Source organism: Semicossyphus pulcher, unplaced genomic scaffold, assembly GCF_022749685.1.
Source record: "Semicossyphus pulcher isolate SPU_LCO1_2020_fin unplaced genomic scaffold, fSemPul1.0.p SCAF_20, whole genome shotgun sequence".
In the NCBI taxonomy this organism is placed as follows: Eukaryota; Metazoa; Chordata; class Actinopteri; order Labriformes; family Labridae; genus Semicossyphus; species Semicossyphus pulcher.
The window spans coordinates 475,276-501,127 of NW_027211694.1; the positions used below are offsets into that span (position 1 = coordinate 475,276).

General features: G+C 42.4%; 4 protein-coding genes across 5 annotated transcripts; 3 read left to right on the plus strand and 1 right to left on the minus strand.

Annotated features, from left to right (window-relative positions):
- Window positions 1-1,432: 1,432 nt before the first annotated feature.
- sco2 (synthesis of cytochrome C oxidase 2) lies at window positions 1,433-3,638 on the plus strand. Its single transcript, XM_069671395.1, has 2 exons — window positions 1,433-1,510; window positions 2,302-3,638. Exon 2 carries the CDS (start codon window positions 2,321-2,323, stop codon window positions 3,164-3,166), a length of 846 nt encoding a protein of 281 aa, XP_069527496.1. The 5' UTR covers window positions 1,433-1,510; window positions 2,302-2,320; the 3' UTR covers window positions 3,167-3,638.
- Window positions 3,639-3,893: 255 nt separating this feature from the next.
- ncaph2 (non-SMC condensin II complex, subunit H2) lies at window positions 3,894-8,486 on the minus strand. The gene is made up of 20 exons (XM_069671456.1): window positions 8,444-8,486; window positions 7,989-8,127; window positions 7,761-7,862; window positions 7,609-7,670; window positions 7,445-7,526; window positions 7,055-7,111; window positions 6,882-6,961; window positions 6,618-6,781; window positions 6,391-6,527; window positions 6,184-6,264; window positions 6,016-6,079; window positions 5,843-5,944; window positions 5,627-5,671; window positions 5,357-5,427; window positions 5,136-5,250; window positions 4,954-5,046; window positions 4,717-4,766; window positions 4,411-4,512; window positions 4,173-4,322; window positions 3,894-4,093 (listed from the first exon to the last, which is right to left on the minus strand). Exons 2-20 carry the CDS (start codon window positions 8,094-8,096, stop codon window positions 3,965-3,967), a joined length of 1,794 nt encoding a protein of 597 aa, XP_069527557.1. The 5' UTR covers window positions 8,097-8,127; window positions 8,444-8,486; the 3' UTR covers window positions 3,894-3,964.
- A 955-nt stretch (window positions 8,487-9,441) lies between these two features.
- Window positions 9,442-16,888, plus strand: socs2 (suppressor of cytokine signaling 2). 2 transcript variants are annotated; one of them, XR_011308721.1, is made up of 4 exons: window positions 9,442-9,818; window positions 11,920-12,154; window positions 13,369-14,304; window positions 16,725-16,888. XR_011308721.1 is itself a non-coding variant. In XM_069671236.1 (3 exons), exons 2-3 carry the CDS (start codon window positions 12,028-12,030, stop codon window positions 13,842-13,844), a joined length of 603 nt encoding a protein of 200 aa, XP_069527337.1. In that variant the 5' UTR covers window positions 9,442-9,818; window positions 11,920-12,027; the 3' UTR covers window positions 13,845-14,734. The 2 variants fall into 2 exon arrangements, 1 of the variants encoding a protein (XP_069527337.1); XM_069671236.1 differs by lacking the exon at window positions 16,725-16,888 and having other exon boundaries at window positions 13,369-14,734.
- A 1,707-nt stretch (window positions 16,889-18,595) lies between these two features.
- Window positions 18,596-22,906, plus strand: cradd (CASP2 and RIPK1 domain containing adaptor with death domain). Its single transcript, XM_069671323.1, has 2 exons — window positions 18,596-19,016; window positions 21,410-22,906. Exons 1-2 carry the CDS (start codon window positions 18,713-18,715, stop codon window positions 21,703-21,705), a joined length of 600 nt encoding a protein of 199 aa, XP_069527424.1. The 5' UTR covers window positions 18,596-18,712; the 3' UTR covers window positions 21,706-22,906.
- The last annotated feature ends 2,946 nt before the right edge of the window (window positions 22,907-25,852 follow it).

Here is a 25,852-nt window from a genome sequence, read left to right on the forward strand (position 1 = left end):
TGTAACACAGCATGATAACATGGTAACATGTAACACAGCTAGAGAACATGTAACACAGCATGATAACATGGTAACATGTAACACAGCTAGAGAACATGGTAACACAGCACGATAACATGGTAACATGTAACACAGCTAGAGAACATGGTAACATGTAACACAGCATGATAACATGGTAACATGTAACACAGCTAGAGAACATGGTAACATGTAACACAGCATGATAACATGGGAACATGTAACACAGCTAGAGAACATGGTAACATGTAACACAGCATGATAACATGGTAACATGTAACACAGCTAGAGAACATGGTAACATGTAACACAGCATGAGAACATGGTAACATGTAACACAGCATGAGAACATGGTAACAGCATGATAACATGGTAACATGTAACACAGCTAGAGAACATGGTAACATGTAACACAGCACGATAACATGGTAACATGTAACACAGCTAGAGAACATGGGGTGTATAAGATATAAGATTAATGGACATAATGAGGTGCAGCTAATGATTGATAATAACTGATGTGATGTCATTTTACAATAAATCAATAAATAAATCATCAATACATGATAAGATACTCTACAAGGTGATACATCAGATGACACTAGATACAGACCACATGTGATCTAATACACTGAGATACAATATACTTATTATATGACTGGAGTGTGTGTGTGACGTGTGTGACGTGTGTGTGTGTGTGTGTGTGTCTGTGTGTGTGTGTGTGTGTGTGTGTGTGTGTGTGTGTGTGTGTGTGTGTGTGAGTGTGTGTGTGTGTGTGTGTGTGTGTGTGTGTGTGTGTGTGTGTGTGTGTGTGTTGTGTATGACAGTGTGATATGACCTGGATTCTGCTGCCTACAGAGTTCATTAATAAAACAGGAGAGAACCAGCAGAGGAGGAGAAAGCTTATTTAAAGGGAGGGCGAGCAAGGTTCAACTTAAATAGAGAGAGAGATAGAGAAAGAGAGAGAGAGAGAGAGAGAGTATTAATTACTGATGTGTCCTAAAGTGACCACAGAGGTCCAGAAATATAACACGGAGGGGAATGCAGGGACGCTATTACTGAAACCACAGGACACACCTCCTAACCTTCATCTGGGTCCTCTAGCAGCTCCACAGATACACCATGGACAAGAGGAATCACTGCTATGGCGCCATCTTGTGGCGAGTTTCACCATTGCAGCTCCGTTCGAGATGTACTATAGCACGAAACTGCTGAAATTAACCGAATTTGACCTCGATAATTTCTTAGATGTTTATATAAATTGCTAATACATGACGTATTTTTCTAAGCTAATTATCAGCAAAATATTAAGCGATTTTCTTTTGAAGAAGATGTTTCAGTATTATTATTTCGTATTCTTTTTGAATCGAATCAACGTGTCCGTGCTCCGTGTTAAGTAAATGCAGTTCATGTGTTTTACGACCGGCTCGGGTTGACAGTTAGCTAACTGCATGTCTGAGCAGAGAACAGTGAGGCTGCTTGAAGACTAGAGGTAAGTTGTTCTTCTATCTAACTATAAACCCGGGTTTCTTCAGGAAAGACAACTATTTAATTGTCAATAGTTAGCTTGGTATGCTAATGTTTAGTCAGTTAACTTTTAACAGCAGCATGTTAACCTTAGGGTGAATGGGAAACAGTGCATTAGCTTGTATTCCTATCCTCTTCAGTTATCTACGAGCTAACGTAAAAGCTAATAAGCTGCAGTGCGTGTCTGTGTTATAATTTAAACCCGTACAGTCCGCTAACACAGAGCTGCTGTCATTAACCTTCTTATACAGGACTTTCAGTTTACATATTCCGTCCTGTTCGGCTAGCCGGTAAAACCGTTATCTTCTCTATCTTATGGTTGGTGAACCTCTGAGCGACAGTTCAGGGGGATTCATGCCGATGTCGAAGTTTAAAGTCATTAAAACACGACTTATTCCCGGCAAGTGCAGGTGAATTTCAATAAATTCAATACAACCAGAAATCAAAGATGGCGCGGAATCACTGCTCAGTGCTGCCTCTGGTGGCGGGAAGGTGAACTGCAACTGTGTTTAACGAACTGGTGAAAGTATTTGTAATTTAGTTTATGTTCAACAACTTGAAACGTCTTCTTCACATTTCATAAGGTAAATATTAAGTACTTTTTAATAAACTACATTCATCTAACAGCTATAAGATATACTGTCGCTTTAAATAAAGGTTTTACGTATAGTATTTGGAGTATTTTACACTGTGGTCATTTAATTATTCTGAGGTAAATGATCTGAATACCTTCTGTGCTGTTGCTTTGTGCTGCAGGAGGACTCTGGAAGTGAAGATGTTGGGGCTCAGGTGCATTGTGGGTGATCTGCGAGGAGGAGGAAGACTCCTGAGAACTCTTCCTCACATCCAGAAGAAGTTTGTCTCCTCTTCCTCTCTGACCTCACAGGGTCAGCAGGTCAGACTTCATCCAGGTCTTCCTCAGCTGACTGCGAGGCGTTTCCTGTCTCAGGATCAGAACTCATCGGTTCGCTCTGCTCGTCTGAAGCTGCGGACTCGTCTGGTGGTGACGCTGCTGTTCGGTGGCGGGCTGCTGGCAGTCTGGTGGTTCGTTTACACGGAGAAGCAGCAGAAGCTGCGGCGGCAGCGCATACAGCAGCTCCAGCAGGTCGCTCTGGGTCAGGGCAGCTTCAGCCTCCTGGACCACAGGGGGCAGCGCAGGACCAAGCAGGACTTCCAGGGCAGCTGGGTGCTGCTGTACTTTGGCTTCACGCACTGTCCCGACATCTGTCCTGACGAGCTGGACAAGCTGAGTGCCGTGGTGTCCGATCTGGACCGGGACTCCTCGCTGCCCCCGGTCCAGCCGCTCTTCATCACCGTGGACCCCGAGAGAGACGACGTGCCGGCGCTCGCCCGCTACGTCAAAGACTTCCACCCTCGTCTGATCGCGTTGACTGGAACAGCTGAGGAGGTGAAACACGCGGGGCGGGACTACAGAGTGTACGCCAGCCCCGGGCCCAAAGACGAGGACGGAGACTACATCGTGGATCACACGATCCTGATCTACCTGGTGAATCCTGACGGGCTGTTCCTGGATTACTACAACAGGATGAAGAACCAGGAGCAGATCGCAGAGAGCATCCGGAACCACATCAGGAACCACGTCCCCCTCCCACAGACCTGAACGCAGCTCGAGGAATAAAGACCGACCTTTAAAGATTTAAACTCTGAACTGAAAGATTCTGAGAACAAATCTAAAATCTCTTCTCCTCTTGATGAAAGAACCAGACTGCAGGATTTAGCAGCATCTAGTGGTGACGTTACAGATTGTTTGGTTTGTCCTTTCTGGGCTCCTGTAGAAACATGGAGGTGCAAAATGGCGGGATCTGTGTAAGAGCTCATTGTGAGGTAACGAACACACAGCTGACCTGGAGTCACATCCTGTCTGTGTTCCAACAGGTGATCAGACAGACATCAGCACATCACCCACAATCGGACGCACTGAACCTTAAAACCCAAAACTCTTTTCTGCACACAGACTCTAAAAGCGTCGGAATAAAATTATAATAATCATTGATTAATAATCGATGTGTAACAGTCCTGGTTTTGATTTACAGACCAGGAAGTTTAATCGATTGTCAAACTGAGTTTTTGTATTTATGACGTTTTGTTTTAAACTGTAAATAAAAGCAGTTTTTTTTCAGCGTGTGTTCAGCGTCTTCACTGACAGTTAAGATCTGTTGTTTTAAATAGTTTAATTTGTTCTGTGATCTTAAAACTTCCTGAAAATGTTTTGATTTCAAAAACAAAGTTGTGTTTTTATGACAAATATTAATTTTTCAGAAACACTTGATCATAATTCATCTTTTATCAGACACACATGATTTAATAACAGAAGTACAAATGACGAGTACAGGCGGTGAAACAGACATGTAAGAGAATAAACGTAGATTTGATCGGCCGTGTTTGAACGCTCGCAGCTTCATGTAGCAGCGCTCAGAGTTTTGAATCTGTCCGTCGCTCTGTGAGTGCTGAGCAGCGTCAGACTCATCGAGTCCAAACTCTCCTCCAGACCGTCTGCGGCGTCCAGCTCCACCGTGTAGTCGTTCGCCTGAGACACACGTGTTTACAGTTAATAACACACACTCTGTAAGTGTGTGTGTGTGTGTGTGTGTGTGTGTGTGTCTCACCAGCTGCAGGGAGGCCAGCAGATATTTGCAGGCTTCAAAATTATCCAACCCAGAGACGATGGAGGAGAAAGATCGACGCTGACCGACTGAGTTCAACGCTCCGACGATCCGATCGCCATAATCATGGATGTCGAACACTGCACGCTCCTCCTACAACAACACAAACAGGAAGTGACACCTTGTTAAGGTTTGTTACCTGTCACGATGAAGCAGGTACAGATGATGAGTGTGTTTTTACCTGCAGCAGCAGCTCAGGTCTGATCTTGTCCTCCCAGTCTTTCACTCTTCGACTCAGAGCCGTCTCCTGCGTGTAACCTCGACTGTTCACCACCAGCTGCTCCTGAAACACATACACGCACACGCACACGCACACGCACACACACATATGTAACACTGCATTTCTAACTGGATCTTCATTATCGACGAGTCTCTTTGTGTCACAGTTGTGTTGCAGTGTGTTGCTGCCACATTAGAACAACATGTCGTGTGTCAGTCATCACTTCAGATGGACAGGTCATGCAGAGAGGACTTATTGATCTCTTACCACTCGCAGCTTCACCAGATCTTCATAACTCAGCTCGTCTCTCTGAACGTCTGCGAACACGTGAAACACACAGGTGGGCATGACGTAAACAAAGTGTTACAGTGGAATCAGCCTTCATCATGAACCGCACACAGTCTACTCTTCTGTTTACACAGCTGTTAGCGTCTTCAGTCTGAGTCATGTGTGAATCTACAGCACAGGTAGATCTGGATGGAAACACTTCAGGTGAGTTTTTACCTGGTGAGATGAAGTCTGCTCCTCCTCCAAACTCAGCAGGAACGCCGTCAGGAAACGCCTCGTGTTCGTTGTCTGAAGTGTCGTCGTCTCCACCTTAAACACCATTAAGATAATAATAATAAGACACCTGTGTGTGTGTGCGTGCGTGTGCACGTGTATGTGTGTGCGTGCAGCAGCTTTACCCAGCAGGTCGGGGTGCCTGAACCCGTCAACAGGCTCCTCCCCCTGCTGCTGTGGCCCCTCCTCCTCTGGCTGCAGGAAGGTCCTCCTCAGCTCCTCATCAGAGACGACCACGCCCTGAGTGACATCACAGCCAATCATTAAGCACATCAGTAAGTGACATCACACAACAGGAACATACATTAGCAGGATATCTCACTCACACTCACACACACACACTTACTGCTCTCCTGAACAGCCTCCTCCTGGTCTTCAGCTTGTCTCTCATGCTGCTCAGGTAAATGTAGTTCAGGTCTGAAATAAATCAACACATTAAACAAGTTCTGACTCAGTGAAAGTCACAGAGGAGCTGAAGGAGCCTGGCTCGCTGTCTCCACCTGTTTCTAGTCTTTATGCTAAGCTAAGCTAACTACCTTATTATTCAGTGTACAGACATGACAGTGGTACAAATCAGATCATCTGACTCGGAGAGAAAGAAGGAAAGACATGTTACCTGTGAACGTGGGTCCATTTTTCAGTTTGTGCTCCGGAGGATCGACTGCAACAAAGAAAAGAAAACAATTAAATGAAAATGTGTATCTATCTATCTATCTATCTATCTATCTATCTAAATATCTATCTATCTATCTATCTATCTAAATATCTATCTATCTATCTATCTAAATATCTATCTATACACATAACAGATCAAACATGAAGATCTTCTCACAGGTCCCTCTGAACCAGCTCCTGAAGTCCTGCAGAGCCGCTCCTCGTTTTCTCTTCCTCTTCCCTCCGTCGTCCAGACCATCCGGCACCTTGTAGCATTTCCCTGAACAGAAACACAACACGTCAGCAGACGGAGCGACAACCTGAAGCACACCTGAGAGACCTGAAACTCACCTGATTTAAAGGGTTTATCCTCCCCCAGGACAGAGTACGGCTCGTGGAGCGTCCACACGTTCACCTGGAGCACAAACAGGAAACAAACACATTTGGAGGTTTTTAGAAACTAATTTGACAGTAAAGTGACGGCGTTATGAGAAACAGTTTTACTGTAATATAACGCACAGGAGGCGGAGTCTCCTTCCTCTTCAGTTTGTCTTCCTCCAGCTGTCGTCTCTCTCGGATCATCCGGCCTTCACTCGGAGCCTGAGGAGCATTTTAAAGAACACCTTTAATACAGGAAGGACACAAGAGTCTAGCTGTAACGCTTAAACACAAAAAGATCCCACAGACGTTGACGGGAAGAAATAAACAGTAAAAACCAGCAGTGACCTGGTGTCTGTCCACGTGCTCCTCCGGCTCCTGCTCCATGTTGTTGTCGTCTAAAGGGAGGAAGTCGTCAGCAGCATCGTCTCCGTTTTCTCCAATACCAGCCAAAGCAGCTTCGACCGGAGCTTCAGCCGCAGCGTCTGGATGGAAGGAAAACGTTTAAAAACACAACATGGAGCCCTGGTGTTCACAGCCTCTGTTAAAGGTCATGTGGTTGGAATGAGGTGTACCTCTGTGCTGCTGCTGATTCAGAGGCTCTGCAGGAGGGGGATCAGCGTCCAGCAGGAACCTGGAAGCAGCTGATCCCAGCGTGAGCAGGATCATGTCCTCGTCTCCTGGGATGAAGATGTTGATCCTGAAGTCCTTCAGACTGCACAAGATCTCCCCTTTCACACTGACACACGCACACACACACGCACACACTTAAGCAGATGAGACTCACAGGGATCTCGTGTCAGCCTGATGTGAGACGGACATTTGAAAGTGTTTCTGACCTGATGAGAGGAAGTTTCTGCTTCTCGTGAGTTTCAGGAGGAATCAGAGACTCAGGAGGGAGAGGAGCCACGCTCACAGTCTGAACATCACACACACACACATCAAACAAACAGCATGTCATGTATCATATAATGTAAACTGTGTTTAGAGAGTCGGGTGTGTTTGAACTGACCGTGTTTGAGTCGGCCTTCTGTGATTTCTCTGACACGTCGAGCTCCAGAGGAGTGAACTGAGCGAACAAACAGACCAGCGTCAGGATCGGAGAGGTTATCAGTCAAAGTCTGTAAAATACTTTACATGGTTTAAAACTGTCTCCCAGCTGAGGAGGGATTCTCAGGGTTAACACTGATTTAGATCATTGACCAAAGTTCAGACACGGGCATCGATCCGTCAGCAGGAGAAAAGTTAGCGACTACATGTGGAAATGTATTTTTTTGTGATGAGAAGGTTACACCAAACTCCATTCAAAATTCTGTTAATAATCTCCTCTGTCAGCAAACATAACATGTTAGTTAGGGTTAGTAATAACGTAGCTGGACTCAGTGTGCAGTTTGTGTCTCACCTCAGCCACATCATCAGCATCATGGCCTCCCTCTGCTCCGTCCTCACCGTCCTCCTGAGACTGTGCGCCCTGTTTGTTTCGTCTGTCAGGAACAAACATGAACAAACTTTATTACCTGATCATAACAACACAAACCAACACTCAGAGCTGGAGGGTCGACTCACTTCTTGTTCCTGTCGTTGATGTACTCCAGAGTTTGGTAAACCAGGCTGTGCAGGAGCTCCACCTGAAGCACGCAGACACATTCATCATGAGCTCATTAATCAGGTTTACCGTTCATATTGATTCATTTATTCATCTCTGACTTTAATGTCACCTTCTTGCTGTAGATGCAGGCTGAGCCTTGGATCAGCAGAGCTGCTTCTGCAAAGTTCAGTCTGGTTTTCCCTCCATCGAACGTGATGCACATTTCATCCAGCTGCAAACACAGCGGGGGAAGGAAGTTATTGCACAGGTACTTCAAACTACCACAAACTCTATTATTATCCAAGTCTGCTCATTGTCTCCCCCGGCTGATGTTCTGACAGGTAACTAAAAACTTTACCTCTTCTAAATAGTCGTTGAGCTCTGAAGCCACGTCGATGTCCCAGTTCTTAGTGAGCTCTCTGATGGGCTGCAGCAGGTGAGCGAACCTGCTCTCTGTGGACTCCATGACGGGCTCACTGCGAACCAAACAGTCAAACCTGTCGGATTTGTACGTGGGGTCTTTGAACATGGGATTGTTTCTTCATACTGTAATGTGAGCGACGCCCAGGACTAACGTTTAAAAGGAACAAAGCTCGGTGCATGGATAATATGAAATATGAAAAATAGTTTAACAATTACAGATTTATTAACTCCATAAACCCCGAGACAGTGCGACTGTCAGTGGGCAAGAATCCAACGTTAATCTAACGTGTATATACGTCAAACCTCGCTAAACTTGTACTTAATAATATGATTACGTTAGCGTTACGTTTTAAAGTGGATATACTGGAAAAAACCCCAAAATAATCTCACCGTTTTGACAGGACAGGTCAGCAGTATCAGCTCTGCGAAAAGCTAATGTTTTGTAGCAGTTAGCGAGTCAAACAGCCCGCGCTATCTTTCTTCTTCTTCTTCGCTGTTCAGATTATTTTTCTTCTTCTATGGTTATAAAACAGCGTCGCAGCTTTAGAGCGCCTCCTGCTGTCCCGGAGGTCACATTATCAAAACATAATGGACAGTTTATGATCTGAATATTAGTCACTGAAGAAACCAGCGGTGGATGAAGAACTGAGACGTTTTATTACAGGAGAAGCAGCAGTAATACAGGGGATATATACTTTGTTACAAGAAAAATATTGACAGTAAAATAGACTTCAAATACCAAAGTAAAAGTACTCATTGTGCAAAATGAGTATTGATGCATTAAAGTGTTCATCAGTTTGTGTTGCAGCTGGTAAAGGTTAGTGTCGTTTTAATAACTTAATATTCAGCCAGTAGCCTCATTTATAATAATGCATCATAATTTATTTTTAGTATTTATATTTTGTATTTTCATCTGAATGTGTACATTAACTGAAGTATACACATTTATCAGGCTGTTTTGGTTACTTTGCAGATTCAGATTAATAACATAATATAATGTGAAGTCAGACTTTAACCTCAGAATTTTGACTTTATTTTCTTACTCTAAAATGTTTTTCTTCTGCCAATAAAGTCAGATTAAAATTCATGTATGAGCCCAATCCTCTTCCGTACATTAACACACTGTGGGGAGGGGGCGGTCCTGTGTGCACTCTGTGACCCCGCGTGCCCACCGGAAACCCCCCAGTCATGTTGTGGAGGTCTCAAAAACATATCTGCAGCCAGCACGTGCATCCAACCTGTAATTTAAATATCTCAGACCGCACCTGAAGGTGTGTGTGTGTGTGTGTGTGTGTGTGTGTGTGTGTGTGTGTGTGTTGGACCACCTTAAATCGCTGTTCGCTGCACCACGTGACCGTATTCCTGGAAAGTTCCTGGAAATGCTTCTTTTGTGTTGATGGTGATATCGGTTATTAGGCGGCCCGGCGGACACGCTCTGTCCCGAGCTCAGTGACTGACAGACGGACACGATGTTCGGGACACACTCGGTGCTTTTGTTGCTCGACAGTGAGCGGGAATAACTCGGTGTTTTGTTGTTTAACGTCCTAACAGGAGTGCTGCAGCTCTGACTGACACATTTGACGGTTGTTTTGTCGATGGCTGGACCTCCGGACCGACCCGCCGTTTGAGAGTTAACGTAAGGAGAACCGGACAGAGTATAAGGACACATGAGCGGACCGGTTCTGTAGATATAAACCTTGTTACCGCCAACATGTCGGGCTGATGCACACGGAGGATATCCGGGAATTGCTGCTTCTGACTCAACGTAGGTAGCTTGTATTTGATCAATTAAAATGGATTAGTAATATCAGGTGGGTTATTAGTCATGTAATAGACAGGTGAGGTAATAATGAGAAACACAACAGTCCATATCAAGCACCTGCGCTGCTCTTCATTGGTGCTCAAGGGAACGAAGACCTCGCATCGTGCCAAATTCCGTTCTTAATTTTAGCAATTTAATGTCGCCTCGTTTGGCTGTTGTCTACATCTGCTGGGCAATTAAAATAATATACTTTTATTTTTATTACAGTCCAGTCTTTATTTCGGCTGACCGCAGTAAATTGATCTCATAGTATTTACTCAAGAACCTGCAGAGATAAAAGATGAATAGATTTTCTGTCTACAAGTAGAGAAACGTATATCCTCACGCGAAATGTAATTTACAAACGACTCTTTCTAATGCTGAAGGGTAAACCTGCCAGAAAATAAAATCCTGTTTTTATCTTTGTCACAGTCCACTCTGCAATTCGGCATTAAAAAAAAAAATCAATATTTACTAGTCTCAATATAGATGTAAATGTTTTAGGACAGCAGATGTGGTGATGAGAAACACAACAGTTGTGCCAAATTCCATTCTGAGTTTTAGCAGTTTAAGGTCACCTCAGTGGCTGTGGTTGTTGTCTCAAACTAATAAACAATAAACATATGATTGAATTGTTTTGTCATTTCAGCTGACATAAAGACATTGTGGCATGTACTAAAATATAAACGTGTAGGTAAAATAAATAAATGGATTCATTGCAAATCACTGAACGCCAAATTCACTTAAAAATGTTGGTAATTTTAAAACTCCTCGGTGGTCTGCTGACGTGTTAACCTGCCAGATAATAAAATAATGTTTCTTGTAATTGTGAAAGTCCACTCTGATATTCTGCTAACAGGAATCAATATTTACTTTAACATAGATGTTTCTTAGAGCAGTAGGTAATGGTGACGAGAGACGCAGGTGACCTCTACAGTGCTGTTTTTGGGCCTTTTTATATTACACCAAATACTGTCCAGAATATTTGCGATCTTACGTCTCCTCTGTGTTTGGCTGATGTATAAAAAACAAGTGTTCTGCTCTTTAAAGCCCATCTTTGAGGTCTGCACACAAACTGTAACTCTCCTGATTTACTTTGAAATAGACAGAAAGATTATCTTGCTATACAATGGGAAATCCAGGTTGCTATTAAAATTTCGAACAATTTTATATCTAGGATAAATGGAGGCATTTGTTACGCGTGTGATGGTGTTGAGAAACCCTGAAGTCAGATTAGAGAACCTGCTCCGTCACCTTATCTTTAATCTGCTAATTTTTCTAGGAACTATTTGAGACGGCTACGTCACACCAAATTCTGTTCAAAATTTGAGCAATTTTAAGGTAGCCTGATTTATGGTTTGGTGTTAATGGTTCTTCTCTGCCTCATTCGGCCCGCTTTTTGATTGCATGTAATAAGAAACTAACCGTGTAGTTTCTCAGTCTCAATAAAAGTGTTATATAATAAGGAACAGATATGAAGTCACAAAAGAGGTCATTGTCAGTAACTCCACTGAGCGGCAGGAGGTGTGCAGTCTGAGCAAATAAACATTTCATTAACCCCGTCAGAGCCGGACCTTTCCCACCCATGACTACAGGTTTTCCTCCCTTTTCTGTCTCGCCTACATTTCAAAATCAGACTGAACAGAAACTTTTGACATCTTACAACTTTATTACATTTTTGTTGTGTGTAATACTTGAAGTTTCCATCACATGTGTTTTAACCTTTAAATGTTCTTTATGGTCATAAAACTTGAGGAAACAGTCCTCGGTTAAAATCTGAAATGTAATTTGGTTTCAGAGAGAAGCAGAAGATCCGTGACGGAGCGGTTCATTTATTATGTAACCAGCTTTAAGTTTGTGCTGCTGTCTACAGAGAGGTACCATCCTCTGTTAGGCTTCATGTATCAACATCAACATCTTCATTTTAAACCAAACTCCATCTAGAAATGTGTAAGAGGAAAGTCAAATCTAATTTTACACAGTGAGATGAATAAGAGTGACTAATTTCAAAGCAGCTGCAGTTTGAAGCAGGCTGACCGCTCTGATGGGTTTTATTATTTTCCAGGACCGTGCAGACTCCAGTGACCTCCCCGTCCTCGGGTCTGGCTGCTGCAGACCTCATCCCATGTCTTAGCTTTGGGTCTAACACCAGGCCGAAGGTTGGACCTGTCCGATGACCTGCCAGTCCTCCGAGTCCACAGAGAGCATCGAGAGCGACCGACGAGCCGACAACAACTCCAGGACTGTGGAATCAGACGAGAGCCGCATCGCGTTAGCCATGAAGGACCTGAGGAACACAGGTACGATCTTTATTTACTCCACAGGGACTCAAACTGAAGGATGAGGTGTTCATTCCTTCGTCTTACGCTAAATATACCATTAAACAAAGTTCATAATGCGCCGGGAAAGCAGCTGGAAAACAACCCGGACCCTGCAGGACTCTGGCTGAGTGTTAAACTCCGCCCTAAAGGCTTCAGTCTGTGCCTCTAACAGGCCCTCGGGCTTCAGTCTGTGTCTCTAACAGGCCCTCGGGCTTCAGTCTGTGTCTCTAACAGGCCCTCGGGCTTCAGTCTGTGTCTCTAACAGGCCCTCGGGCTTCAGTCTGTGTCTCTAACAGGCCCTCGGGCTTCAGTCTGTGCCTCTAACAGGCCCTCGGGCTTCAGTCTGTGTCTCTAACAGGCCCTCGGGCTTCAGTCTGTGTCTCTAACAGGCCCTCGGGCTTCAGTCTGTGCCTCTAACAGGCCCTCGGGCTTCAGTCTGTGCCTCTAACAGGCCCTCGGGCTTCAGTCTGTGCCTCTAACAGGCCCTCGGGCTTCAGTCTGTGTCTCTAACAGGCCCTCAGGAGAAGAGCTGATTGGATGTTTCCGATGTGACACTGTGCAGCAGCTTTCTTTCTGATTGGCTGGTCTGATTAGATGTGACGACAAGGCCTCAAACGTCTGAAAGATTTTCAAACTGTCAAAAAGCTGTTTGACCTCTGACCTCTCAGACGTGCACTGATGACGGGGCGATCGAGGTCGTAAGCATTCAGTAATATTGTTACAGCAGCACACAAGGATACACAGCAGAGCCTCACATGTCTGTCTCTCTCTCCCTGTCTCTCTCCCTGCCTGCCTGTCTCTCTCCCTGCCTGCCTCTCTCCCTCCCTGCCTGCCTGTCTCTCTCCCTGCCTGCCTCTCTCTCTCCCTGCCTGCCTCTCTCTCTCCCTGCCTGTCTCTCTCCCTGCATGCCTGTCTGTCTCTCTCCCTGCCTGTCTCTCTCCCTGCCTGCCTGTCTCTCTCCCTGCCTGCCTGCCTCTCTCTCTCCCTGCATGCCTGTCTCTCTATCTCTCTCCCTATCTCTCTCCCTGCCTGTCTCTCTCCCTGCATGCCTGTCTCTCTATCTCTCTCCCTATCTCTCTCCCTGCCTGCCTGTCTCTCTCCCTGCCTGCCTCTCTCCCTCCCTGCCTGCCTGCCTGTCTCTCTCCCTGCCTGCCTGTCTCTCTCCCTGCCTGTCTGTCTCTCTGTGTCCTCAGGCTGGTACTGGGGCAGTCTGACGGCTCACGAGGCTAAAGAGATCCTGCAGGACTCGTCTGAGGGGACCTTCCTGGTGCGGGACAGCTCTCAGAGGGATTACCTGTTCACCATCTCGGCCATGACGTCGGCGGGGCCCACTAACCTGCGGATCGAGTACAAACACGGGAAGTTCAAGCTGGACTCGGTGGTTCTGGTGAAGCCCAAGCTGAAGCAGTTTGACAGCGTGGTGCACCTGGTGGAGCACTACGTCCAGCTGTCCCGGAACAGCGACAAGACGCCAGCGTCCAACTTTCAACCTTCGGCGGCGCCCAACGGCACGGTGCAGCTGCTGCTCACCAAGCCCGTGTACACGGCCACGCCCCCTCTGCAGCACCTGTGCCGCATCGCCATCAACAGGAGGACTCGGCAGGTCCAGGATCTGCCGCTGCCCAACAGGCTGAAGGACTACCTGACGGACTACAGCTACAACGTGTAGGCAGGGAGCCGGACTCCCACACAGACGGGCGCCCAGGAATCCGAGCGGAGCCTGAACGCGTCTCAGCTGCAGGGACAAACCGGTCTGTGCTGGTCTGTGGCTCTGAACGTGCTGCCTTCACTCGTCCTCAGAACCAGAGCGGTTCCTCTCAGTCACAAACGTAACCACAGCTCTATGAGTCACACATGAGACACGCTGGACGTCCAGGTCTGAATACTTTGGATTTGCCATCAATCATATTTATTGATACGTGTCTGAGTCCTGACACATATCTGAGGACCGTCACTAACAGAGCAGGTGTAGAGCGTACCTGTGTTATCTACAGTGACCAGCGTGAGTCCACCGTGACATAGAGACACTTCCTGTGACAGGCAGGAACCTGGAGCAGAACCACGCTCACGTCAGGACGATCACAGAGTCAGACCGAAGCAGCCGATCTGTGATGGCGCGTATCAGAGAGGTGATGTTCATTGATCGGTAAAGAGACGTGTGTGTTGATGATTTCATCAGAGTCACAGAAACATCTGATGCAGGTATCTCTGTCTCACCAGGTGCTGATGATCCTAACGCACCTTTTCATGCAGCTGAAACTATTTATATGAACTGGATGTTATTATGATTATGATGATTATGATGATTATGATGATTGATTAATGATCCTCAGTTGTCAAAAGATGAATCTGTCACTGTTATTAAATCTTCTGAGATGTTGTCCATGCGGCTGACGGACAGATGTCCCTGTGCACTCTTTAACGGTGTCTTCAGGCTGCACTTACAGATCATGATAATCAATGAGTCTTAATTATTATATTGATTGTTGCCCTCTAAAATAAAAAGTCAAAAATGAAACGAAGCTCAAAAAACTTATTTATGAATTTATTTATTTTATTTGTGGAAACAAAAGTCCAGAATGATAAAATGTAAAGTGAGTGGTTTTAAAAGTGACTCAGAAATGTTTATTTGTTATCGATCGGCTTCACTTTAATTCACTGAGTATAAAAAGCTCCTCCTTGTTTATCGATCGTTTAGCTTTTAGCATTTTCAGCTAATCTGCTGAAAACCTCGCTGACTTTATTCCTTACTTTGGTTTGTAAAAGAATCAGTCACACATCACCTGTGTTACCTGTTTCAGTCTGCTACACTGAGTAAACGGAGGCGTCTGATTGGCCGCCTGAGCTGCGACCATGAACAGTTTGTTTGTGATGTTTCTGATCGATGAGCAGCGTAGAAACAAACAGACGTGTTGTTGATGCTTTTCGTGTGTAGTGAGTCACAGTTTGACCCCTCTGGGCTCCCGTTGGACTCTGACCCCGCTGGATGTAGTACTCACAGCTCTCAGCCAATCAGAGCGCAGGAAAACAAAGTGCTATTGATCCTGATCGGTGGTTCTACAGGACGCCGTTTCAGGAGACGAATGATGAGGAACAGAAACAATAAAAAACCTGAATTCTTTACGTGATTCTGCAGCTTATTTATATGAAAGTTATTGATGAACTAATTGTTTCACAGCCGTTACCCCTCGACACACACTGAAAGCACACATGTAGGGCTGCTACTGAGGATGATTAACTTTCCATTAATCAATCAGTAGTTGGATCTATAACATGATAACAAACGTGGATCTTCAGTTCGATGTCAGAGGAGGAAAGAAACCAGAAGTATGAACATCCAGAGTTCTCAACAGGTGGATCAATAATCCAAGTAGTTGCTGATGTTGAGTTTGAATTCGCCCTTCTTGAACGTTCAGTTTGTTTTCATGGACAACGTTTCACCAAACTCCACTTGAACACGTGACGTTTTAAGGACTTCTGTTGTCGTGGTTTAAATTTGATCCGTTTAGTGAAACTTTAGCGGAGTAACTTTGGCTCACGCTGTTTGGTAGCTTTTGTCTCATTCTGTGAAACCTGACGAGTTTCCTGTTAAATCTTAAATCTAGCTTTCAGGCTTTTCTTAAATCGAAACAAATAGGTCAGCCAGGAACGATGACCCACCTGGCCGTGAGTTATGAGGTCAGGCCTTCGATTAATCCAGTTTATGTTTGATCCATGAAGTGAAACTTAATTTCATACAGTTGTCCATTGGCTCTGGCTGACACCGTTTATCAGCTCGCTCACGCTTTGAGTCTGACTTCAATTTAAACACACGTCAGCCAGGTGTGATGACTCACCTGGTGTGATGACTCACCTGGCTGTGTCCAAACCTCTAGCCTCTTTTTGTGTTCTGTTGTATGGAGGCTGTTTCACCATACTCCATTTAAAAATGTCACGTTTTAAGGATTCCTGTTGACCCCCTAATGGAGCGGCGGATGTGATCCTCGTGTAAAATGTTGGTTCTTCTGAGAAATTCTGTTTGTTTCATCCGTTAAACTTTATTTCATCGTAACTTCGGCTCACGCTGTCCTGCAGCTCTGCTGTAGTTCAGTGAATTCGTGTTGTCAGGCTTTTTTAAATCTTAACAAATACGACAGCCAGGTATGATGACTCACCTGGCTGTGAACAGCTTTAAAGTATTATCCTCTGTTTTTATCCTAACTATTTAACCAAACTCCATTTAAAAACGTCACGTTTTTAGGATTGCTTGTTGATTCTTAACTCCTGAAACCTGCTGGAACAAAGACATGTTAATATTTGCAGGATTTTTTTTATTCATTTATTTCATAAAAACCTGGACACCTGGTGCAGCCTCATTAATGACTCAAACATTCATCTTTACACCTTTAACCTTTCAGGGTCTTTCTTCGTGTTTCTGTGACTCTGACATGAAATCATCAAACAGGCGTGAAGGTTTCTCTCTTCCACGATCACTTTGAGTCATTGAGTCATCAAACAGGAAGTCACTCAGGTACACTTCTGCTCATATCTGATGTTCCTCTTTTTAAAGATGGAGGGAGGTTTCACGGTGATGAAGCTCGGCTCCGAGCGCACAACGAGCCGCCTGCGATGAATACATGTTGATGAGGGAAGGTGAAGGAGATCGAGCAGCAGATGTTTGTACAGCTCCCATCATTTCACATATTTATTGATCGTGTCACACTGTTCTGGTACTTTCTGTGTGAAAAAGCAGCTGCAGCTCTGTGACGCTGACCCTTCAAAATAAAAGTTTTTATGGTTCTTCATCAGGCTGATGGAGTCTGTTTATTACACATATTCGTTTATATGGTCTCTAATATTATTTAGAGCAATTGTGTATTACTATATTAAATGTAATGTTCTAGGAGTGTTTGTATTCACTTTAAAAATATTAATTTGTTTTATGTGAGCAAACAATTATTACTTTCAATATTTAAGACATAATTATTTAATCAATTTGTACTTTTTCAATAAATCATAAAAACATTTACATAAAATCAGCATGGTTCAGGAGACAGTTCCAGTTAATCATTTATAATAATTCTATTTATAATAAACCTTCCAAAATAAAATCAAAAACCAGATTAAAAGTTTTACAGCAGTGAGTCAAATAATTCATTTAAATATTGAGTAATTAATAAAATAAGAGTTCTGATAATGCCTTTGAGTAAATATGTTTTTATAATATTTGAGGGACCCATTCAGAGCTGAGATCTGCTTCGTGAAACATATTTCAGTCTGATGACAGCTTACATTTGAACTGAACTTCACTGCTAAGCTGCTTTTCCTAGAAACATTCTGTAAGTCATGTCTAAGAGACCGCCGAGTTCATGATTAATCCTCATTCTTTCACTTTTACTCAATCACAGGACGATGTCACACATTCACACGTTCCTGCACCAACATGCACCGCTCTTCATTACGCTATAAAAAAACCTGAGTGGGAGTGCTGCTGTTTACTTTCGTAATAAACCCAGTGTGTTCTCCACCTCTGAGCTGTTTTAGTGAACAATAGATTATTTAAGTTTGTTTACAGCAACAATATTTAATTTTACTAAATGTTTAAATTGTTTATTTGGTTGTTTCATAATACATTATTTTAAATCGTTATCAATCAGCCCCAGCACAACCGTTTAATCAGGAATCACTAAATGTTAGAAAACAATAGTGCTCATTAAAACATATTTCTTCGCACATTAACTTTTAATTTTAATTTGAACATAAATAATTCAGAAACACAGCAGAGTGATAAAAAGTCCTCGTGGAGCCATAAACGGAGCACACAGCGGAAACATTGATTTACGTCCAAAAACATCCGCTGCTTCTTTTCCTCTGTTTTCTTTTCTTGTTCTTCTCTGATGTTTCGCTGAAAATCAGCGCAAAATCAACTTGGCGAGCGAGCTTCTTCCGGTCTCTAGTCGGATCTCGTGTCTTCTCGCGTTGTTTGGAGATCTGACTGAGCCTGGATCTGCCTGTAAACTCGTCACAGTTTAAACTACAGACACCAGCGAAACCTTTTTTTCTTAAAGCAACGGTAACTGTACTACTGTTAATGTAGACTATTGTGATAAATTCGTCATATATGTTTAATTTTTAATATGTTACATTTAATTTCATGCAAAACAAACAATAGTTTTCTTGGTACTGCTTTAGAAAGAGGTAGTCGGGGTAAAACGTAGAGGTTTTCTTATATTATATTGATTTCAGCTGTATTATATTTACGCCGAATTAAAGAGTGGTTCGTTGTGACTTAGAAAAAAAATGAAATTTTTGAGCAATCTCAAAAGGCTGTTACAAATAAGAAGATTTATATATTGGGAAAAACTCTCAAAGGAAACTTAGTAGTATGCGGTAGCAGAACTTTGTTTCCGCTGGCTTGTTTCCAGTCGGACACAATAACATAGAGTGCTAGTGCTAGTAGAGATCGCACGGCTAGATTTATGATTAAATTACTAGGTTAGTTAGTTATGAGATAACTAGTATGATTTTCAGTGTTGGCAGCGGCGGTCAGTTCCTTAGATGGACCCGGTACACAGAGCTCTTCTGCGGACACATAGGCTGTATCTGTCCGGGCAGCTGCTAGTCAGTGAAAGTATTGTTCCGTTTCTGTACCAGGAGAACATCCTGACGGGGGCTCAGGTGGAGGACATCGACTCTCAGCCCACTAACACTCAGAAGAGTCTGAAGCTGCTAGACCTGCTGCCGAACCGCGGGCCCCGGGCCTTCGACTGCTTCCTGCGGTCTCTGGAGGACTTCAGCTGGGTCAGAGACAAGCTGCTGCTTGAGCTCCAGACCAGACCCGGACCTGGACCCAGCTCAACAGGTGAGACCAGCAGAAAAAACACACCTGGTCATCAACATCTAGCTGAAAACAGGTACAAGACATCAAAGTCAAATTATTAAGGTCGTTTCAAACCCATTCAAACATTTTACAGATTTGTTTCCATCTGTACCTCAGCAGACCAGGTGTGGCTCCAACACCAACATGTTCACACCTGCAGAGCCTGGACTAGATACACACAGAGACTGTAAAGCCTGTCCTACGTTTCCACGTGTGAAAACGTGTTTATTAAAGTACAAAAGAAGAATAAGGATTTCACTGCCTTTTTCCACCTCGGCCTCATCACACCAGGTCTCACTACAAATCCACACTTAGAGCTGTCGGGTCGACACAGAGGCACAAAGACTAACCTGTTACTTCTGATAATCAATAATCAAATGTCAGTCAGTCCCTTTAAAAAGACTTGGTCTGCTGGTTTCTGTGACAGTCAGTCAAAACGAAAAAGTGAACCAATCAGAGCTGAGTGAAACTAAAGGAGCTCGTGTGTCCTCACAGTGACGTCACTGCACTCTGTGACATCATCCAGGTGTTTCCTGAACCTGCGGCTCCTGTAACGCCCGTTTATATCTCAGAACGTAACAGATGTTCGAGATGACTCTCAGACAGCAGACGAGCAGCACAAAGAAAAACTTGAATATTTGAGAAAAACTGTCAGTGATCCGAAAAGGTCTGAATTATGACAGGAAGTCACAGTGTTCAGATGAAAGAAGAATCTTAAATGATAGTTGTCATTTGAAGATAAATATTAAAACAGTTTGAAACAAAAGAGTTTTGAGGGAGAAGGTAACATTTTAAGATTTAAAGTTAATTCTGTTGTCAAGAGTCCAAAATTAGAAATAAAGTGCACACATCGAGGAGGGGTCGAAAGGAATCTTTACACGGCGTAACTCTGTAAATTAAATTTGACCTTTAACCTGATTAAAGAGAAAACAAACCGTGCTGCGGGCGAGGAACATGTCACAGTTTGGGCTGTGAGGAGCATGAAGAGGTCTGACGTGGAGATACAGTCTCAGAGACGATCAATGAGTGTGAACAGAATCTGTGAGGCGTGACTTTTCCCAGAACAACAAACCCACAAACTTTCCTGGAAAAGTGAGTCAGCGTCTTCACAGAACAATCGGCTCACGAGGAGCCGCAGCGACCACATTCCTGGAAACACTCAAAAGTTAAACTTCAGAAATCGTTTTTTACAGCGCGAGTTCAAACGGAGGAGAAACCAACGAGTGTGACTGCAGACTGTGTGTTATGTAACAGCTGCTGACCGTCAGGGACACGTGTGGCAGATCAGGTTACTGCGGGAATCAAACCACCGACGCTGCGTACCCGCTCCGTTCTCAGGTGTTTCTGGGAGCTGCAGGTATGTCTCAGCTTTAACCAGGCCGGGGTTCAGAGATACAACATGCCTTTAAAAAAGAAGAAAAGGGCAGCGCTTGTTTTTCTCCCTCCCCCTGCTCCCCCTGCTCCCCCTGCTCCTCTTCCTCCCTCCTTTTATTGCCTCCTGCTTTCAAGGAATCTTGGAGGAGTTAAAGCTGCAGAGCCGGATGTTTCAGATCATCACATGCTCCCAATCTGTGCTTATAACCCCCCCCCCCCACACACACACACACACACAGACCCTCCCTCCCCCCCCCACACACACACACACACACCCCTCCCCCCGGACCCTGCTGTTTGTGTGCACAGCGTGTTTTCTCCTCCAGATGCTTCAGGAGTTGCTCTCAGCACGTCGGCCGGTTTCATGTCTGGGTTCAGCTGGTCCGAACAAACACACACGCAGAGGTTACACACGGACACAGCAGCACTTCCTATGTCACAGTGACCTACCACAATAAAACACTGATTGCAACACTGTTGTAAAGCTGATAGTATTTTTTTATTTGATGCTGTCGTCCAATGAGTGACGTTCAGCCCCTGCTGACCTACAAATACGCAGAAAGCAGTCACAGTAGAGCGGCGACGACGTCACCGAGCATTAAGTTTTATATTCAAACCTGGAAAGTCACAACAACAAGCTGAAGGTGTTGGTTCTGTCACAGCTCCCCCTGCTGGACACGGGCGGTCATGAGACGTCAGATTACTGAGTCCTCAAACCAACAGAATACAAACACGTCCAGATCAGTGAAGTCTGAGACTAAACTTGATCCGGTTCCAATCAGGATCAAAGAAACTGACTGTGAATATCAGATTGACACCACATGAGAACACTTTGATCTCTGAGATCAGACGTCACATCGTGAGCTTTCACTCTTTGGAGCGAGTCCAGATTCTGAAACTTTAAACTTCAAAAAATCAAAGTCCGACTTTAACTGTAAACATAAGCTCTGATCCTCCTCCTCCTCCTCCTCCTCCTCCTCCTTCTTCTTCTCCTTCTGCAGACGATCTCCGGCTCCCTGACTCAGTCCTCCAGAAGGTGCCGTCTGACCGGGAGCTGTCCCGGCTGGCATCCCGGCTCGGTCCGGAGTGGGAGTCGGTCCTGATGGATCTGGGTCTGTCTGCGGAGGCGTTGTTCCGGTGCCGGTCCGATCACGCGCTCAGCACTCAGGGGGCGGTCCTGGCCGGTCTGGTCCAGTGGAGACGGAGCGAGGGGAGGAGAGCGACGGTCCAGAGACTCCTGCAGAGTCTGGAGGCTGCTGACGTCCATCCGGCGGTTCTGAGGGAGGTTCTGATGTGACCCAGGAGGAGTTTTCTTACTTCATCAGACTGATGATGTTTTCTGTATAAAAACGACGTGCAGATCTTCTTTCTGTTCTCACCACTGTTATTGTGAAGGTTTCCAAACGAACACCTTTCAACACTTTGATCATTTAAAGCGTTATTTAAACTGTTCGGTCCACACAGTCAGCGGGAATGTTCTGGAACCATGTTCAATTTACAAATCGGTTCTGACACACCTGAAGGACCCACTGATTTATAACACCAGAGCTTAAAGAGCCAAAGTGTACAGACACCAGTCCGGATTCTGAATGTGATTCTGAGTCTGATTTTAGAATCAAAACAAAAGTTAGAATTTAGTTTTTTAGCTGAATTTGGAGATTAAAAGTGTCTCAATGTAAAGATGACAGAATCTAAAGCTGTTAGACAAACATCAGGGCTTCACATGAAATCAAACAAAAGAAATAAAGAATCTTAATCAGTCTGAAGTTTTACATGAAACATGTACACTGTGAGATTCTGCGGACCGTCCCTTTAAATAAACTAAAGTGAATAAAAAGAGGTTTTAATGTAACAACGAGCTCGTCTCGTACTGAAACATTTAGACATCACATTATTTCTCCGTCTCCTCCACGCGTTGCTGGTTTCACAGAATCCTGCTCTCCGACAGGATTTCCCCACGTTTTCCTGGAAGACGACTCACATTTCTTCAGAGGAGCATCACGCCGCTTCCCAGAGGCCTGTGTGCCCCGAGGTTCAACAACACTCACTAATGATACTCAGTGACACACATTTATACACAGTCATACTCCACAATATACACTAATACACACATCATTACACACTAACTCACCCGTCCGTCAGCGGGCGATCAAACAAACATTAGTAATGCAGTGTTCATTCACTCACAGCAGCGTCTGTCTGGACGTCCTTAATTCCTCAACAGCCTGCAGAGTCACATTTCTGCTCTTAAGGTGGACTGACAGAAATCAAACAGGACCTGCTTCTTAAGATGAAAACTTGAAAGTGTCTCTGTTGGAAAGTTTAAATAAAGTTAATAAAGATTTAAAGAGACAGGCCGCTGTGTGTTGCTGCTCCACCATTGGTTAATCTCTTGTGTCAGTGAGTGTTTGGTGAAGCACCTTTAACAGAGCTTAAGTTACATTTGAATTGTGAGAGTGAAAATCCAGATTTAGTGAATAAAACAGATTCAATGTTTGTCTCTTCTGTTCAATATGAATGTTAGATTAAAAATGTCAAGTTTAAGATTTATTTCAGAAATCTGAGATTAAAATGCAGATGTAGAAAATAACTGATAATCATGTGTTGTGTGTAGATCCTGTTGAAGCCTCTCAAAGACACACGAGACAAACTGTGAGTCACGTCAGCGTCACAGAAACTTTTAACATAAGATTCATCTGGAACGTTCTGATTGATCAAAGCCGACTTTTCTAATGAAGTAAAACTTTGACTTTGACCAAAAACTCCCAGGATGCACTGGGGCTGTTTTTAAACATGTTTTCATGAGCACAGAGTGAAATCTACACGTCAAACATTAATGATAACGTGAACAGAAATTAATCAATGATTCGTCTTACAAAATAAAGTTATCATCACGGTGCTCAGCTCAGTTAAACGCTGATAGAGGCTGGTTATTTATAAGATGCAGATACTGTGTGTGTGTGTGTGTGTGTGTGTGTGTGTGTGTCCTTGTGAGTTTCTCAGAAAGCAGTGAACACTGAGCTTTATATCGTCACTGCTTCCAGGAAACTCTGCAAATATTTAAAGGCTGCTGACGGAGGGAGACGCCCGCACACGCTTTTATTGTCTCAGACTGCCTGCTCCTTATTCACTGCATTTAGCTCACTGACAACATCTTTATATTTAACGTCTATATATTAAATGTCTTTATATTTAACATCTTCATATTTAACGTCTTTATATTTAACGTCTTCATATTTAACATCTTCATATTTAATGTCTTTATATTTAACGTCTATATATTTAATGTCTTTATATTACACATCTTTATATTTCACGTCTTCATATTTAACATCTTTACATTTAACGTCTTTATATTTAATGTCTTCATATTTAACGTCCTCATATTTAACGTCTTCATATTTCAAGTCTTCATATTTAACGTCTTTACATTTAACGTCTTCATATTTCACGTCTTCATATTTAACGTCTTTATATTTCACGTCTTTATATTTCAAGTCTTCATATTTAACGTCTTCATATTTCACGTCTTTATATTTCAAGTCTTCATATTTAACGTCTTTACATTTAATGTCTTCATATTTAACGTCTTCATATTTAACGTCTTTATATTTCACGTCTTCATATTAAACGTCTTTACATTTAACGTCTTCATATTTAACGTCTTCATATTTCAAGTCTTCATATTTAACGTCTTCATATTTCACGTCTTTATATTTCACGTCTTTATATTTCAAGTCTTCATATTAAACGTCTTTACATTTAACGTCTTCATATTTAACGTCTTCATATTTCAAGTCTTCATATTAAACGTCTTTACATTGAACGTCTTCATATTTAACGTCTTCATATTTAATATCTTCATATTTAACGTCTTCATATTTAATGTCTTCATATTTCACGTCTTCATATTTCACGTCTTTACATTTAATGTCTTTATATTTCACGTCTTCATATTTAACGTCTTCATATTTAATGTCTTCATATTTAACGTCTTCATATTTAATGTCTTCATATTTAACGTCTTCATATTTAATATCTTCATATTTAACGTCTTCATATTTAATGTCTTCATATTTAACGTCCTCATATGTAACGGCTTCATATTTAACGTCTTTATATTTAATATCTTCATATTTAACGTCTTCATATTTAATGTCTTCATATTTAACGTCTTTATATTTCACGTCTTCATATTTAACGTCTTCATATTTAATGTCTTCATATTTAACGTCTTCATATTTAATGTCTTCATATTTAACGTCTTCATATTTAACGTCTTCATATTTAACGTCCTCATATGTAACGGCTTCATATTTAACGTCTTTATATTTAATATCTTCATATTTAACGTCTTCATATTTCAAGTCTTCATATTTAACGTCTTTATATTTCACGTCTTCATATTTAACGTCTTCATATTTAATGTCTTCATATTTAACGTCTTCATATTTAATGTCTTCATATTTAACGTCTTCATATTTAATATCTTCATATTTAACGTCTTCATATTTAATGTCTTCATATTTAATGTCTTCATATTTCAAGTCTTCATATTTAACGTCTTTATATTTCACGTCTTCATATTTAACGTCTTCATATTTAATGTCTTCATATTTAACGTCTTCATATTTAATGTCTTCATATTTAACGTCTTCATATTTAATATCTTCATATTTAACGTCTTCATATTTAATGTCTTCATATTTAATGTCTTCATATTTAACGTCTTCATATTTAATATCTTCATATTTAACGTCTTCATATTTCAAGTCTTCATATTTAACGTCTTTATATTTCACGTCTTCATATTTAACGTCTTCATATTTAATGTCTTCATATTTAACGTCTTCATATTTAATGTCTTCATATTTAACGTCTTCATATTTAATATCTTCATATTTAACGTCTTCATATTTAATGTCTTCATATTTAATGTCTTCATATTTCAAGTCTTCATATTTAACGTCTTTATATTTCACGTCTTCATATTTAACGTCTTCATATTTAATGTCTTCATATTTAACGTCTTCATATTTAATATCTTCATATTTAACGTCTTCATATTTCAAGTCTTCATATTTAACGTCTTTATATTTCACGTCTTCATATTTAACGTCTTCATATTTAATGTCTTCATATTTAACGTCTTCATATTTAATGTCTTCATATTTAACGTCTTCATATTTAATATCTTCATATTTAACGTCTTCATATTTAATGTCTTCATATTTAATGTCTTCATATTTCAAGTCTTCATATTTAACGTCTTTATATTTCACGTCTTCATATTTAACGTCTTCATATTTAACGTCTTTATATTTCACGTCTTCATATTTAACGTCTTTATATTTAATATCTTCATATTTAACGTCTTCATATTTCAAGTCTTCATATTTAACGTCTTTATATTTCACGTCTTCATATTTAACGTCTTCATATTT